The 16,176-nt window shown below is 37.6% G+C and overlaps 1 protein-coding gene and 1 pseudogene across 2 annotated transcripts; one reads left to right on the top strand and one right to left on the bottom strand.

The window, feature by feature from the left end:
* Positions 1–6,411: 6,411 nt before the first annotated feature.
* On the top strand, positions 6,412–16,176 carry LOC104608501 (putative CoA ligase CCL5; annotated as a pseudogene). The gene is made up of 5 exons (XR_016076483.1): positions 6,412–7,898; positions 11,875–12,020; positions 12,807–12,874; positions 12,980–13,082; positions 16,037–16,176. The product of XR_016076483.1 is annotated as a putative CoA ligase CCL5 (transcript).
* Positions 13,832–16,133, bottom strand: LOC148791499 (cytochrome P450 71A1-like). The gene is made up of 2 exons (XM_088888473.1): positions 15,924–16,133; positions 13,832–15,547 (listed from the first exon to the last, which is right to left on the bottom strand). The coding sequence occupies exons 1-2, from the start codon at positions 15,984–15,986 to the stop codon at positions 14,852–14,854; spliced, it is 759 nt and encodes a 252-aa protein (XP_088744599.1). The 5' UTR covers positions 15,987–16,133; the 3' UTR covers positions 13,832–14,851.

Raw genomic sequence — 16,176 nt, 5'->3', positions numbered from 1 at the left:
TTTTTAAATAAATTATTTTCCTTTTTTTGTGTCTCTTCGAACAAGTGCACTGTTCTGAAGAGAATCCTATTTGAAAGGACACATTTGTGTCCATTCAGGTCTGAGAGCACTCTATAAAAGGAGTGCTGACCAACCTAGTCTAGAAGACACAACATTTTTTACTTTCTTTTCTCTAAGAAATCTGAGCATCAATCTACAATGGTTCACGGAGGTCTGGTAAGCGAGTGCACGCCTACCAGTGGCCTATGGCTTGTTTTATCTTGTCGACCGGTTTGTGATCACCCGGCTGCACATTTGGGGGCAAATACAGTTTTAAGGAGAGTGACCAAGTGGCACGACTTAGCCCTTCATCTTCCTACAATTTCCAGTTTCGAGTTCCTGCAACAACTTCAAATCATTGCAACTTTGGCAAAGTAAAGTGATTACCGATAAGTTCCATTTGCTCTCTCTTTACTATTTTCCAACATTCTTAAAACCGTATTTATGGAACCTATCTCTGCTAACCCCTTCATGAGGAACTAGATACTATCAACAATTCCTGATTTCTCTAAAATTGAACCCTTCAATGGAACCAACTACAAGCATTGGAGACAATTAGGGGTAGCTTTCGCTTTGACTAAACCAAACCCGAACATTACAAGAAAGACTGCCGGTACCGGAAGAATGACTCTGGGAAACCAAAAGTCAATTTGATTAAGGATGTTATTGCAGCAGTGGTAACTGAGGCAAACTTAGTTGATAAGCCAAAGGAGTCTGTACTGGACACTAGTGCTACCAAGCACATATGTGGAGACCACAATTCCTTCTATGAGTATACAACTCTATTTGAAGGAGAGCAAATAGGAGAGCAAGTCTTCATGGGAAACTTACAAACTTCAAAGGTCATAGGCAAAGGAAAGGTGCTCCTGAAACTGGCTTCAAGAAAAATCCTAATGCTGAATGATGTACTGCATGTGTCGGAGATCCAACGGAACTTGGTATCAAGAGCACTCAACAAAGTAGGACTGAAACCCACATTTGAAGCAAACAAGGCCGTGCTGACTAAAAATAATGTATTTATTGGAAAAGGATACAATGCTGGTGGATTATTTGTACTGAACATCCCTGATATTATTATGAATAAAACTACTTATTCTTCTACTTATATTGTTGAATCTTTTGATATTTGGCATGCTAGACTAGGACATCGTCATGCTCCTTATTTAAAATGCTTATGTAAATTAGGTGTTTTGAATGTTCCTATTAATTTTACAAATGAAAAATGCCAAGTATGTGTAGAAGCAAAATTTACTAAGAAACCTCATAAAAGTGTACAAAGAGAAACTAAATTGCTACAACTTATACATAATGATCTAGGAGACCTTAAATGCCATGAAGCTAGAGGAGGAAAAATATACTATATAACATTTATAAATGACTTCTCTAGATATGCAAAAGTAGTTCTACTTAGATCAAAAGATGAGGCTGATCAAGCTTTTATAAACTATAAAACTGAATTAGAAAATCAATTAAAAAAGAAAATAAAAAGACTTAGAGCAGATAGAGGAACTGAGTATGATGGACAAACCATTAAAATTCTTTGAAGAAAATGGAATCATACATGAAACTATAGCTCCCTATCAACCTGAATCTAGTGGAGTTACAGAAAGACTTAACAGAACACTAAAAGAAATGATGAATGCAATGCTAATTAGTTCAAGTGCACTTCTGAATTTGTGGGGGGAAGCAATCGTAACGGCTTGTCACTTATATAATAGAATACCACCTAAGAAGAAAAGACAGATTCCCTTTGAACTTTGGCATAACAGAAAACCTAGTTTGAACTATCTAAGGGTTAGGGGCTGCCTAGCAAAGGTTGAAATACCTGAACCTGAAAGAAAGAAATTAGGACAAACAATTTGTGAATTCATAGGTTATGCACAAAACAGTGCGGCTTATCGATTCGTTGTAATTAAAACAATTGAAAATGTTATCAAAAGTAACACAATAATAGTCCCAAGATGCAGAGTTCTTTGAGCATATCTTCCCTTGGAGGAAAGAAACATTAAATAGGGAACATTCCCAAAACAAAGTTAGAAACCAAGAACTAGTGAATGCTCAAGAAACTAGTACTTCACTTAGGCAAGACACAAACTTAAGGAAAAGTAAAAGACAAAGAAGAGAAACAAACTTGGGTGATGGAATGTTCACATTTCTAGTGAACAAGGACCCAGTAACCCATTAGGAAGCTATAACTTCACCTGTTGCAGTAATTTGGAAAGAAGCCATAAAAAGTGAAATAGACTCCTTAGTCTCTAATCACACATGAGAACTTGTAGATCTCCCACCTGAAACTAAGATACTAGATTGTAAGTGGATTTTTAAGAAAAAAACTAAAACCAGATGGCACAATAGATAAATTCAAGGCTAGGTTAGTTGCTAAGGGGTTCAAACAAAAAAAGGTATAAACTTCTTTGACACCTACTCCCCGATTGCATGATTAACAATAATTAGGGTTTTGTTTGCTATAGCATCCATTTACAAACTGATAGTTCATCAAATGGATGTGAAAAAAACTTTCTTAAATGGAGAATTAAAGGAAGAAATTTACATTAGGCAATTTGAAGGCTTCATAGTGCTAGGACAAGAAAATAAAGTATGTAAACTAATTAAGTCTCTGTATGGCTTAAACCAAGTTCACAAACAATGGCATGGAAAATTTGATATTGTGTTAGTAACTAATGGATATAGTAAAAATGATTCTGATAGATGCGTTTATAGCAAATTTGAAAATAATACAAGAGTCATGATCTATCTATATATTGATGATATGCTAATAATGAGAACTATTGTAAAGGTAGTAAAAGAAGCAAAACACTTTCTAATGTCCAAATTTGATACCAAGGACTTGGGTGAGGCTGATATAATCTTGGGGATTAAAATCCATAAAGAATAAGGAAATTTTATTTTTTCCCAATCACATTATCTAGAAAGTATTCTTAGGAAATTTGGACACTATGATTGTAAACCGGTTAAAATGCCTCTTAACTATAGTATTCACTTAAAGAAACATACAGGAGAACTTGTTTTACAAAAGAGTATGCAAGTATAATTGGATCTGTATCTTACTTAATGAACCGTTCAAGACCAGACATACCTATAGCTGTGGGAAAATTAAGTCAGCATACTCATAATCCCGGAAATGAACATTGGGAAGCTTTAGTAAGATTATTAAAATATTTAAAATGAACCATAAATTTTGGATTACATTACTCAGGTTTTCCTCCTATTTTAGAAGGCTTTATTGATGCGAATTGGATTTCAGATTCAAATGATAGTTCTTCCACCAGTGGATATGTGTTTATTATAAGGTGGAGGAGTAGTATCGTGGAAATCGATAAAGCAGTCGTGCAATACAAGTTCAACAATGGAGGACGAGTTCATTGCACTAGAATTGGCAGGGTTCGAGGCAGAGTGGCTAAGGAACTTGCTAGTAGACATACCACTTTGGCTGCCGCAGATTCTGTTCATATCTCTCCATTGTGATAGCCAAGCAGCAATAGCCAGGGTCGAGAACCAGACGTACAACGGTAAAAGAAGGCACATCCGCTTAAGACATAACCTGGTAAACAATACCTCAGCGTACGATCGCTCTGGATTTTGTAAGGTCTGAAAAGAACCTTGCAGATTCGTTAACAAAACCACAAACTTCTAAGGTGGTTTATGAGGCATCGGTAGGAATGGGGCTGAAGCCCATTATGATGTTATTAGTGGTGCACACTCAACCTTTGTGAAAGGAGATCCCTGGAATTAGGTTGAATGGGTAAAAATGAGTCGCTAGGTGACTTGGGAAAGCACTATCATTTGTGTCCCATTTCAGATGCCGAGGTAAGATAGTGCTCACTATAGATTGATGAGGTTGAGAATGGGGCTCTTAATCAATTAAGAATAGTATGAGCAGTGCACACTATTAACTGACCTAAGTGAGTGTGAAGTATGGCCGCTTCTAAGAGAGATCTATGACTAACTCTCGAAAACACATAATTCCAAGAGGGGAACAAGGCCGAAATTTTCTAAAACAAAAGAACCACTAAAGAACTGGTGAGTTGAGTTGGTTGGTTAATTAGCTAGTTATGATAAGGAGGAAAGGTTGAAGGAGTCTAACTCCATCCATACTCTGTAATATAACCTGTCATACCTAAGTGTTGATTGAAGTCCAAAAGACAACACCATGAATACTTTTCTCACTGCGATGCTCAGATTGTTCGATTTTCTTGTAATTTTGAATCTTGTGGGGGATTGTTGGAGGGAGATTCGAATTTACAAGAATCTCTCTCCTCCCTCTTTTAGTTTTGTCATTTCCTCTCCCTTAAATGGCTCATTGTCCCACATTGCTTGGGAAAGAAGTGGGAGGAGTGTATATTTGTAGTTTTTCTCCCTCAATGGGTAAGGACCCATAGGAGGAGAGGACTATAGATATTCCATGCATGTGAGGGGGGTTGGGGGTACTTTTCATACGCGTGTGCCGAGTCGAGCCGAGCTGAGTCGGGCCGGGTTGGGGCGTGGGCGCAGGTGTGCGTGTACGTGTATGCACGATGCACTGAATCATTTGTTTTATTCAAATTACACCTTTTAAATTTTAAAACGTCTCTTCAAATTCAAATTTAATTTTTAAATAAATTGTTTTTCTTTGTTTTCATGTTTCTTCTTCCTCCTTGTGCCTCTTCAAACAGGTGCACTGTTCTGAAGAGGCTTTTATCCGAAAGGACACATCTGTGTCCATTTGGGTCTGAGAGCACTCTATAAAAGGAGTGCTGACCGACCTAGTCTAGAAGACACAACATTATTTACTTTCTTTTCTCTAAGAAATCTGAGCATCAATTTTCAGTGGTTCGCGGAGGTCTGGTAAGTGAGTGCATGCCTACCAGTGACTTGTGGGTTGTTTTATCTTGGTGACCGGTTTGTGATCACCTGGCTGCACCATAGGGAGCAAATACAGTTTTAAGGAGAGTGACCAAGTGGCACAACTCAACCCTCCATCTTCCTGCAATTTCCAGTTTCGAGTTCCTGTAGTAATTTCAAATCATTGCAATTTCAACAAAGGAAAGCGATTACCAATAAATTCCATTTGCTCTCTCTTTACTATTTTCCCACAAATGTTCCCTTTTACCAGGTCACTTATGGTGGAAAAACTATTTTCTAGCATCTCTATGACCAACCACTCGACAGGAAGGTTTTACATCAGAATGCAGTCAGACGGAAACCTTGTGCGGTATCCTGCTGGAGATGAAAGAACGCCGACTTCATATTATGCTTCCAATACATGCTGCGCGCAGTATCCTACAGGAAGGTTTTACAACGTGACGACGTTGAATTTTACCGATGATGGCAGCTTCTACTTGCAAATTATCACCACCGGTGCCAATATAACGACTCTGTACAGCGGTGGGTTTCAGTGTTACAACATTGGAATAGTCTCTTGCCAATGGACTATAGATGTCGACGGGATCTTCCGGTTGTATGTTTTGAATCAGAGTAGCAATTGGTCGACACAGAAGTTGTTACAGACTTCTCGCTGCCCTACAGGCATGTGCGGTCTAAATGGGTATTGTGTCCTGAACGATCTAGAATATGCTTGCAATTGTGTTCCTGGATTTGAGTTCATTGATCAGGCCCAACCTATCTTGGGCTGTTAGAAGATTTATGACAGAGAAAGTTGCAAAGACGGAAAACAACTCGAATTCAACATCTCCATACTGAGAAATGTAGAATGGGAATATAATGCATATGAAACTCTACGATCGATCCATGACAGAAGAAGATTGCGCAAGTGTGTAACTGCGAGGTTCTTTATTTATAGACCAAGTGTGCAGCAAGCTGAAGCTCCCCATGAGATATGGCAGAAGAAACTGCATTGCATTTAGTGTGAGATCTGAGACCCCACTTAGTCAGCCTTATCCAAACACGAGGAAAAAGAGAACATGCCATCGGTCAGGACGTGCTGGAAGTAGAAATAACCTTCATGTTATCTTTACGTAAGCCACGACAAGTATCCTTGTATGGTACATCCATGGTCTGATGGTCAACCGACAAATTCATCATTCCGCAATTCCGTTCATTGATTAATCAGTCTTGATCAATCGAAAAACAACAACAAAATTAAAAAACAGTGGAGCCTAGTGTTGGTAAATAAGGTTATTAACTTTAGAGTAAAAGTTTTGAAGCCCATACGAGGATATTGTATTTACAATGTTATCTCATTTTTCATTGAGTTTGGAGAAAAATCTTTGTGATTGTTTAAAAAGTAGTTCATAATCAATAATCTCATCAACAGTGATTAATGGTAATATCGCACAAAAATCAAAACCGCTTTTTGCAAATGCGAATAAATGTATTTCTAAAACGCCTCATTATGAGGCACACATACACGTATGTATGCAATGCACGATATCAAATCCTTATACTCAATATAATCATTGCACGAGTACAAATCAGCTTCTATTAAAATAATAAAAACAAACTTATAATTTTTCACAAGTTTGAAAAACTAATTTTTCTGAATGTGCAGGTGAAATTTCTCGTATAATTCACCTATCAAAACCAAAACCATTAGATTTAATCATCTAGTACGGTAGTACTGGTAGTACTCAATATTCAGTTACTAACAGATGAAAGAAAAAGCAGAAGCAGAAATCCCGCAATAAATGGCGCACGACAACGTCTCGGTCGACCCGAGGAGCGGATTCAGCAACCGGAATTCTATCTTCTACAGCAAGCGGAAACCTTTACCTCTCCCCTCTGACGAATCCCTCGACGTCACCACCTTCATCTCTTCCCTAGCCCATCATGGAAAGATCGCCTTTATCGACGCATCCACCGGACGGCACCTCACCTTCCCGGATGTCTGGCGATCCGTCCACTTGGTTGCCACCTGCCTTTCCGAGCTGGGGATCCGCAAAGGCGATGTCGTTCTTCTCCTTTCTCCTAACTCCATCTTCTTCCCCGTAATCTGTCTCTCTGTCATGTCCCTCGGCGCCATCGTTACTACCCTCAACCCACTCAACACCACCCAAGAAATTCGTAAGCAAATGGCCGATTCCAAGCCGGTTCTCGCCTTCACGACCCGGCCTCTCCTCCCGAAACTCTCCGGCACGGATCTCCCTATCGTGCTTATCGGAGAAGGTGACAACTCAAGCGGAAACGGAGTCAACATTATTTCTTCGTTGGAGGACATGATGAAGAAGGAACCGAGCGGGAGCAGAATCAAGGAACGAGTCAGCCAATACGACACGGCGACTCTATTGTACTCGTCTGGGACTACCGGTGCTAGCAACGGCGTGGTATCGTCGCACCGGAACCTGATTGCAATGGTTCAGTCGATTGTGGCTCGTCGCCCTTTGGAAGAGGGAGAACAGACGTTCATCTGTACAGTTCCCATGTTCCATATCTATGGGCTGGCCACGTTTGCGCTAGGGATGATAGCTTGCGGATCGACGGTGGTGGTGCTCCCCAAGTTCGACATGCACGAGATGCTTTCGGCGATCCCCACGTACCGAGTGACATACTTGCCTCTCGTGCCGCCGATTCTGGTGGCGATGATCAACAGCGCTGACATGATAAAGGCAAATACGATTTAGGGTCGCTGCAGACGGTATTCTCAGATGGAGCCTCACTGAGCATGGAAGTGATCGAGGGGTTCTTGGAGAAGTACCCGACGGTGAAGTTACTGCAAGGGTACGCGCTGACGGAGTCGGGAGGTGGAGCATCTACAGATTCGGTGGAGGAGAGCAGGCGATACGGTACAGTGGGGTTGTTGTCGCCCAATATGGAAGCCAAGATCGTTGATCCGGAGACCGGAGAGGCGTTGGCAGTGAATCGGAGGGGTGAGCTTTGGCTTCGTGGTCCCACCATCATGAAAGGTAAACCGAAATCCGCAATGAATTTTTACACCTTAATTATGTGTTTAATACCGATACTGACTCGATGAGCACAGTGAGTGAACACGGTAGTTGAGTGAGCGTGTGAAGGCAGGCACAAAAAACTCCATTATTATATTGGCTCAGCGTCAGGTCAGCGTCAATCAAATCTCGAGTCGACAGTCAAGTGGGTCCCTGTATTTACTGACCCCTTACCATCTGTTGAACTGGATATGCTCTCACAGGGCGCCTCACAACGACATCACAGGTACATCCTATCGTGATGTAACACTAAAATCAATAATAGAGAACATCGCGATATGGATTTCTTTTGTCTAATGGGCCTATAGAACAATGCTCCGGTCTGTTTAAGAATTATGAGGGTGGCCTGAACAGTCATTCATAAAAATTTATTTATTTTAGGTCACGTTGGATTTGACCTAAATAAATATTTATTTATTTGGGTCATTCTCATTTATGTTGGAACGGCATTTCCTATTTGAGGCTTTCTCTTTCTTTTGGGAATGAAATCTTATTACAACTGCAATTCTGATTTCTATATGATCTTAACAAATTATGGAAATAGATCTAATTCCAATTTTTAATTTTGATTTCAATTCTAATTGTGAACCAAATAGACCCTTATTTTTTTACTTTAATAAGGGAAAATATCTTAAAGTACCCTTAACTTTTTAGAAATTGTCTTAAATATCCTCAAGTTTTTTGTCAATTGACTAAAACCTCCCTTCATTAATGTCTATTGACGGAAAGATGGAAAAGACTATTATATTCATCATTCTAAATTAAATAAAATTTGAAAAAACCTGCAACATTTGAATAACACCTTGTTTGATCTTCTCAAACTTCCAGAGATGTCCAGCGAAACCATCTACAACTCAAAAACAAGATGGGATCATCTCCCTTCTCTATTGTTGAAAAGACCTCATAATAGGTGTGGGGTGGGTAGTGTAGGGGTGGGGGGCATCTCCCATCCAAAAACTGGATTTTGAGCCCATTTATTAGTGGGTTGGGTCCAATTTTTAAGTTCTAGGTCCTTAGCAGGTGGGTCAACCCAATAAAAAAGAACAGTAAAATATAAAAACCTTCCCTAAGGTTTTTGATAATCATAAAAGCATTCCTGAAATTCATTTTAACAAAAAACCTTCCATGTAATTTTGAAAAATCCTATAATTACCTCCCTTGATTCATAGTCTCAATTCATTGTCAAGAAAAACGCATTATTGTCTCCATAATAATGACTTTGAAATTATAATATTATCCTTACTACTTGATAGGAAATCTTTCAATATAATCAAATTTCTAAATTTGTCTCCGTATATTGACCTAGGGATTCTTTCGTTGAAAGTTAAAAGTTTTTTTTTGGAGTATTTTAGTAAATCTCCATTTGAATTGACAGATATAATGGTAAAATGTTTTTTTTTTCAAAAAAAAAGCATAAAACCAACGTTTTCTTTCTGCGACAATGATGGAAAGGAGGTAACTACAGAATTTTTTCAAAACTACAGGGGGGGTTCTTGTTAAAATGAAACTTTAGGAGAGATTTTTATGAATGCCAAAAACCTCACGGGAGGTTTTTATATTTTACCATAAAAGGTATTTTAATGGGTTGGCGAATTTAGTAATGGGTATCCAACGAGCATCCATCAATTAAGCCTGAAGCTCTCTTGGGGATTTTCCTCTTTATAAACAGAAAATGACTAGCTCCGAGCCCGAGCCCAGCCTTACATAAAGCCCTAAGCTCCCAATCTAAACAAATGTTTTATAATATTCTATATATTATAATATATATAACACCTTTTCTGCTATTAATTTTATTACTATATATAATATTATTGGGTCGGACTTATTTGGAAAAGCGCCTAGCCAAAAAAAACAGTTGGGCCTAATGTTTAAATCCTGAGTCTAAGCCCGCGGGTTTAAAACTTTGCCCAAGCCGGATTTAATTAGAATGAATTTAGTCAGGCCATGAACAAATCTACATAGAGGTGTAATGTGGGTTGGGCGGTGGCTGGCCAACACAACCCAGCATGAGAGGGGCCATGCTTGGTACAGCACAGTTGCTATGCACAACAACGAGGATCCAGGTTGTGCTGGGCCTAGGTTGCACAGGGGACTGGTCTCCCAAGCCTGACATAGTTCATAAGCATGACACGACATGGCACGCAAGCCAATCCAACACGGCCCAGATCTGAAATTATTTGTAATATATTTTATTAATCCAATTCCAATATAATTTTTATCTTCAATTTTATCATTTTACTAATTCAACTCTATTGTATTATTTTTTCAATGTATTTTTTTTATCTTTTTTTACACATTAAATTTGAAATAAAATAAAATTTTCACAACTTTTCTTAGTTTAGAAAAGTTGGAAAAGAGAAAAATTAGCTTGGTTTCTCAGGCCTGGCAAGGCTGAGAGCCGGGCCACAGGCTATGTTGGGCCTGACCTGGGAAGGGGACCAGTCTGCCCAAGCATGTTCCGCCAAGTCTTGAGGTCTGGCAGCACAACAAGGATGGTGTCCTACCCACCTTCAATCTGTGCCGTGCCGCCCACATTACAAGTCTAGACAAATATGTTTAGGTCCCATAGAATGAAATTTCTGTATTTTTGTGTAATTTCTGTTATAATTTTTATTTTTATATTTTTCTATAAATTTTTATTTCATTCTCCATTTTCTGCTTTTTTTTTGTCATTTATGGGTTTTCTTTGTTTTCTGTAATTTCTATTAGTTTCTCTTCATTTTTATGATATTCTGTACTTTCTGTATCCACGTATTTCTTTGTTATTATAGTTTATATTCTTTTTTCATTTTCTGTGTTTTCCATAATTATTTTGCAATTCTTATTTTTTTTAATTTATGTTATTTTCTGCATTTTCTATCTTTAATTATACACTCTGTATTTGTTTTATAGTTATATTTTTCTAGAATTTATGTTTGTGAAAAATTAATCCGTTGAGCAGGTTGGATTGGGTTAGGTAATGATGGGTTTGGGTTGAACCTAACCCATTTAATTTTTCATAAATGGGTCATTAATGGGTTGTCAGGTCCGGTGGGTTGGATTGAAGCTCAACCCAAACCCAACCCACCCAAACCTGCCCAATTGCCACCCCTACATTTATGTTCTTGACCTTCAAACTAATAAAGGTTGAAGTTTATGTTCTTGTCTGCAAAGTGGATGTTGAATTTTATTTTGAAAATTTGAAGAATAATGGAGGGCAAAATTAACTACAAAAGAGTAATATTGGATTTTAAAAAATTTAATAGGTCATGTGGTGTTATATGTGAATGGATTGCGATGAACACTAATGGATTGTAATGACAAGGAAGGATTTAATCAATTGTCAAAAAATTTGAGGAATACTTTAAGACAATATCTAAACAATAGGAAATAGAGTTATTCAATTTCCTAAAACTTAGGTATAATTTAAGAGATTTGCCATTTATTAAATCATTAAAGGTATGGTTTGATTGGATTAGGTCAATCCAAACCCAACCTAAGTTTGTTGAACCCCCAATCCTAACACTAATTCAACCCTAAAACTTTGGTTGGGTTAGAAATTTAGGATCAGGTTGGGTTAATCTCGGGTTGGCCCAACTTTATTACTTCCTTTTTACTAAATGCACTTATTTCTTGAAATTACAAGGATTCATATTAATTTAATATCATTATTATTATTATTGTGTGCAAAAAATATGATTATTAAGTTAAATTAGTGCTTTTCAACCCTAATCCTGACACAAACTTCATCCCAATCCGGCCCTACATTTTTCGACTGGATTTAGGTTTACTCTACCCAAGTTGCAGCCTCAACTGAAGGCCAGATTTAGCAAGGTTAGTACTGGTCCTGGTTCAATTTAGAGAAAGGCAGAGCATCGGGGTTTGGACTTTGGAAGGGTTAAATCTCCAGTCTATTTGTACTGACAGGGTGTTGGAAAATTGTTGTTTTTATTTGCAGGCTATTTTTGTAATCCAGAAGCAACTAAATCAACTCTAGATTCTGAAGGATGGTTAAGAACTGGAGATCTCTGCTATTTTGACAATGATGGATACTTGTTCGTGGTAGATAGGCTCAAGGAGCTTATTAAATACTAGGGTTATCAGGTATATATATTGACATCCTATTAATTTTCTTTCTGTGAGTCATCGGGGTTTGGATTGGATTCATCCAAATCAAAATCAATTTGAATAGATTGATGGTCTAATAACACTGAATTGGATAAATTCAGATTTAATGGTCCAAAATATTTATTGGATTGAATTGGACCTGATTCATTCATAATGAATTTAAATTGAACCAGGTCAGATTTAACCAATATTCATATTAACAGAAGTTAAGAGTAGGGGTATTGATAGATGTCTTTTGGGTTGGATGTAATTTGAATTAAAATCAATTTGGGAAGGTGGGACAGTCCAATAAAACATTGAATTGAATCAGTTTAGTTCAAAATATTTATCGAATTGGATTAGACCTGATCCATCTATAATAGACTCATGTTGGGCCAGATCAAGTTGGAACCATGATTTTCAAAACCGGACCGGACCGGAAAAACCGAGAACCGGTCCATTTTCCCCAAAAATCGGATTTTTTCTTAAAACCGTTGATTTTGATTAGTGAACTGTTGAATCGGGCAGTTAACCGTTCGACCCATTCAAGCGGCTCTGACCGTTTTTTTATTTTTTTAACTTTTTCAAAATTTTTTCTTTTTTTTTGTCAGAATGGTTCGGACCATTAGACCTGATAACCAGACTCCTGACCGATTCTATTTACAGGTCAGTTTTAAAAACCATGGTTAGAACAATATCAGATCCATCAACAGCCCTACTAAGTTATATGTATGAGAGATTTTATCAACTTGAATTCAATAAGTTGATGTGGCATATTGGCAGGTCCCTCCAGCAGAACTAGAGGCATTGTTGCTTTCTCACCCTGAAGTCGCTGATTCCGCGGTTATACCGTACCTACATCTTCTGATCGACCTCCATTAAATTTTCATTTTCTTACAGTACAAAATAAAGGAGAGCCTCTATCTTATATATATTGCAATTTTCTTGTCTTACAGATTTCCAGATAAGGAGGTTGGGCATTACCCCATGGCATATGTTGTAAGAAAAGCTGGAAGTAATCTATCCGATACCATGGTCATGGACTTCGTAGCGAGACAGGCAAGTTTTTCTTTATTTCTTAAGGAAACTATTCAAGCTAATTGACTTTTACTTTTTATTTTTCTAACATGCCCCCTTAAAGATAATGTCCCATAAAGAGGGGATAAGCATAGCCCATTACTTATGTTTGAAATTTAATTAAAAACTCTAATACTATATTAAAGAACCATTTAACCCCCAACTCCCCACTCCAATGTTTGGCTCCCTTATGCCCATTCATATTTTTTCCCTCCCCTTCCAATCTATTAGCTTTTGGCCTCTCTTATCATCTAAAAAATCTAACTACGGACTGATGGGTCAGTGAAATTTGACTATTTAATTAATATATATATGAAAAAATTGGAAAAATCTATGATGTGGAAAAAATATGGTATAAAATAGTTTTGATCAATTAAAATTCACCCATAAATTTTGATAAATAACATCTGATTGGCTACTACATTTATGATTTTAATTGATTAATCAAATGTTTTTCAAATATCATATCTTTTCTACTATATGGAGCCACATAATATTTTGGATGGGGCTGGATCGAATCTGAATCTGACCAAATTACAACCTTACAATTATGTCTATTAAAAAAACTAAAGTACTAATTAATTAAACCTTTGTCACTGGTTTTTGCACTTGTTTCCATATGGGCGAAAGAGTGATCTATCGAATTTCATTAGGGGTGAGCATCTAATATATTAAGGTTATGCTTGGTTTGAAAGGAAAGGTAGGTAAATCTTTACAAATTTTGTATAGATTTTCCTTTTTTTTTTTTTCCTTTTCCTACCTTTTCCTTTAAACCAAACATGCATGGTTTAAAGGAATATGGCCGGGCTAGAGTTGCCACTTCAGACCTGTGACACTCCTGTTGTTCAGGAAAAAGCATCCCAAAAGTGGGTCCTTCCCCTTTTTTTGAGATAGAAAACCCACAATATACTTTTTTTGAAAAAAGAAAACCCATGATACTTAAATTGCTTTAACTTTATTTAAATTTTTAAAGTATTAATACTTAGACAGTAAAATAAGTGTCACACATTCAATAAGATTTAAGGTATTCTAAGTCACACATTGGAAATCAAGAAGGCATGGTTTGGAGTAATACCGAATTTGACATTTCCTAGAACTACAGCTCGTTGCTGCTGGCAGGGATATGATGTAACAGTGGTGTGGCACTGGATAATGGGTACCAGTGCTGAAAACGTTTCCTGAAGTATTCATACCAAACAGAAAAGGTTGATGTTGCTCCAAAAAATGTCCTACCTGGCAGCAATTATTCCAAAAAAAAAAAAAAAAGACACCGTTTCTTCTAACCCACACTCTTTTTCCCCTTACACTTTTCATCTCTGTCAAAGTGGAACCCGCATCATAAGTCATAAAACTTGAAACCACAACCTGAAGGCTCTTCCAAACGGGCACTTAGTGGTCATATTCCTCACAACCTTTCCCTCAGCTTTCTGTTTTACTCTTTGTTTTTTTATAAACCAAACAGAGCATTAGTTCCTGTATGTTAGAACAAAGGATTGGTTGCTTTTCAGAGATTGTGCCAGTCAAATGAATGAAACTTGAAAAGTTCACAAAAATAGCATATTTCCCTTGGACTTCTTTATCAAGAACTCCAATGGTTTCATTGTATCAAATAAATAAGAAAAGGAGAGTCATTAGTTAGAGTATAGGATTGGATGCTCCATATATGTGCCTGTAATCAGGGCCCAACTTCCTGTAAATTAAGACTTTAGTCTTGCTGGAGCTACTAAACACATCAAGGCTACCCATTAATATTAGAAGCAGTAGAATATTAAACACAAACAAAAACAGTAGCAGCAGCAGCAACAAGAACGACAAATAAAGAATGACCACTGGTGATGATAATTATAGTTAGTAGCCACAAGTTGAAGAGCATTTTTCTTGTGCATTGTAATACCAAGTGACCCCTCCATGTCAATATCTTCTTCCTTGATCCCCTTAGGCAGTTCCCAGTTAAATGAACAGAGAAGATTTGCAAGTGTAAGCTCCACAATCACCATTCCAAGCTGTATGCCTGGACAAACTCTTCGACCAGACCCAAATGGTATAAACTCGAAGTGTTGTCCTTTGAAATCGATGGAGCTATCGGTGAACCTTTCTGGTATGAATTCTTCTGGGTTCTCCCAATATTCAGGATCCCTTCCAATAGTCCATGCATTCACCAAGAGCTGGGTCTTGGGATAAATGTGGTAGCCATCAATTATGCAGTGTTTCATGGTTTCTCGCGGAACCAATAATGGAGCTGGAGGCTGCAATCTTAGCGTCTCCTTTATGATACACTTGAGGTAATGAAGTTGGTGAAGATCATCCTCTGTTATCTTCCCTTTTTTCCCTGTCAGGCTTCTAACTTCGTTCTGTGCTTTCTTCATCACTTTTGGATTTTTGGCTAGTAGAGTAAGAGCCCAGACCAAGGTTGCTGTAGTTGTGTCCACTCCAGCAACCAAAATATCCTGCAATGAATTAATACTTAATTGTCCTAGTTCATAAAAGATATATAGCACACTGATCATTGGGCTTTTACCTTATAATTAATAGTAGTTATGAAACATCAATAATTCAATAAACGAAGGATTTTCTTTTGCCACATGGCAAGATGATAGAAGAATGCAATTGTGCTAACACCGTTCTCACAGCACTTTCCAATCTTGCATTAGGAATATCTTCATACTTTTATGTTTTAATTCATGGGAGATGTTCCCAATGCATGACTGAAAGGAATTGCGAAAATGGTGTGAACACAATTTTGTGAGCACCAAATCCAATTTCTCACACACGATGATAATTAATTAATCACTCTAATAATGGAACAAAAGTAGTCCAAAATACCGTGACAATTGCCTTGATATGATCTAGAGTTAAGTCAATTGTACTTGATTTATCCTTTTGCATTCGAAGCAAAGTATCAATGATATCTTCTTTCTCATGCTTTTGCCTCTTAGGATCAAGGTGCTCTTCAATGGCTTGTCTGTAGAATGATTAAAATTGTTGGAAGTTCCTCTCAAGCCTTGTATTTAATCCAGTGAGAGAATCCAGCACGAAACCCACATATGGAAAATAGTTAGAAAAGGCAAAGCTACGA

Source organism: Nelumbo nucifera, chromosome 5 (genome assembly GCF_055504915.1).
Source record: "Nelumbo nucifera cultivar China Antique chromosome 5, China Antique-T2T, whole genome shotgun sequence".
NCBI lineage: Eukaryota > Viridiplantae > Streptophyta > Magnoliopsida > Proteales > Nelumbonaceae > Nelumbo > Nelumbo nucifera.
Note: the sequence above shows the minus strand (reverse complement) of the source record. Positions and strands in the feature narration are given on the sequence as shown.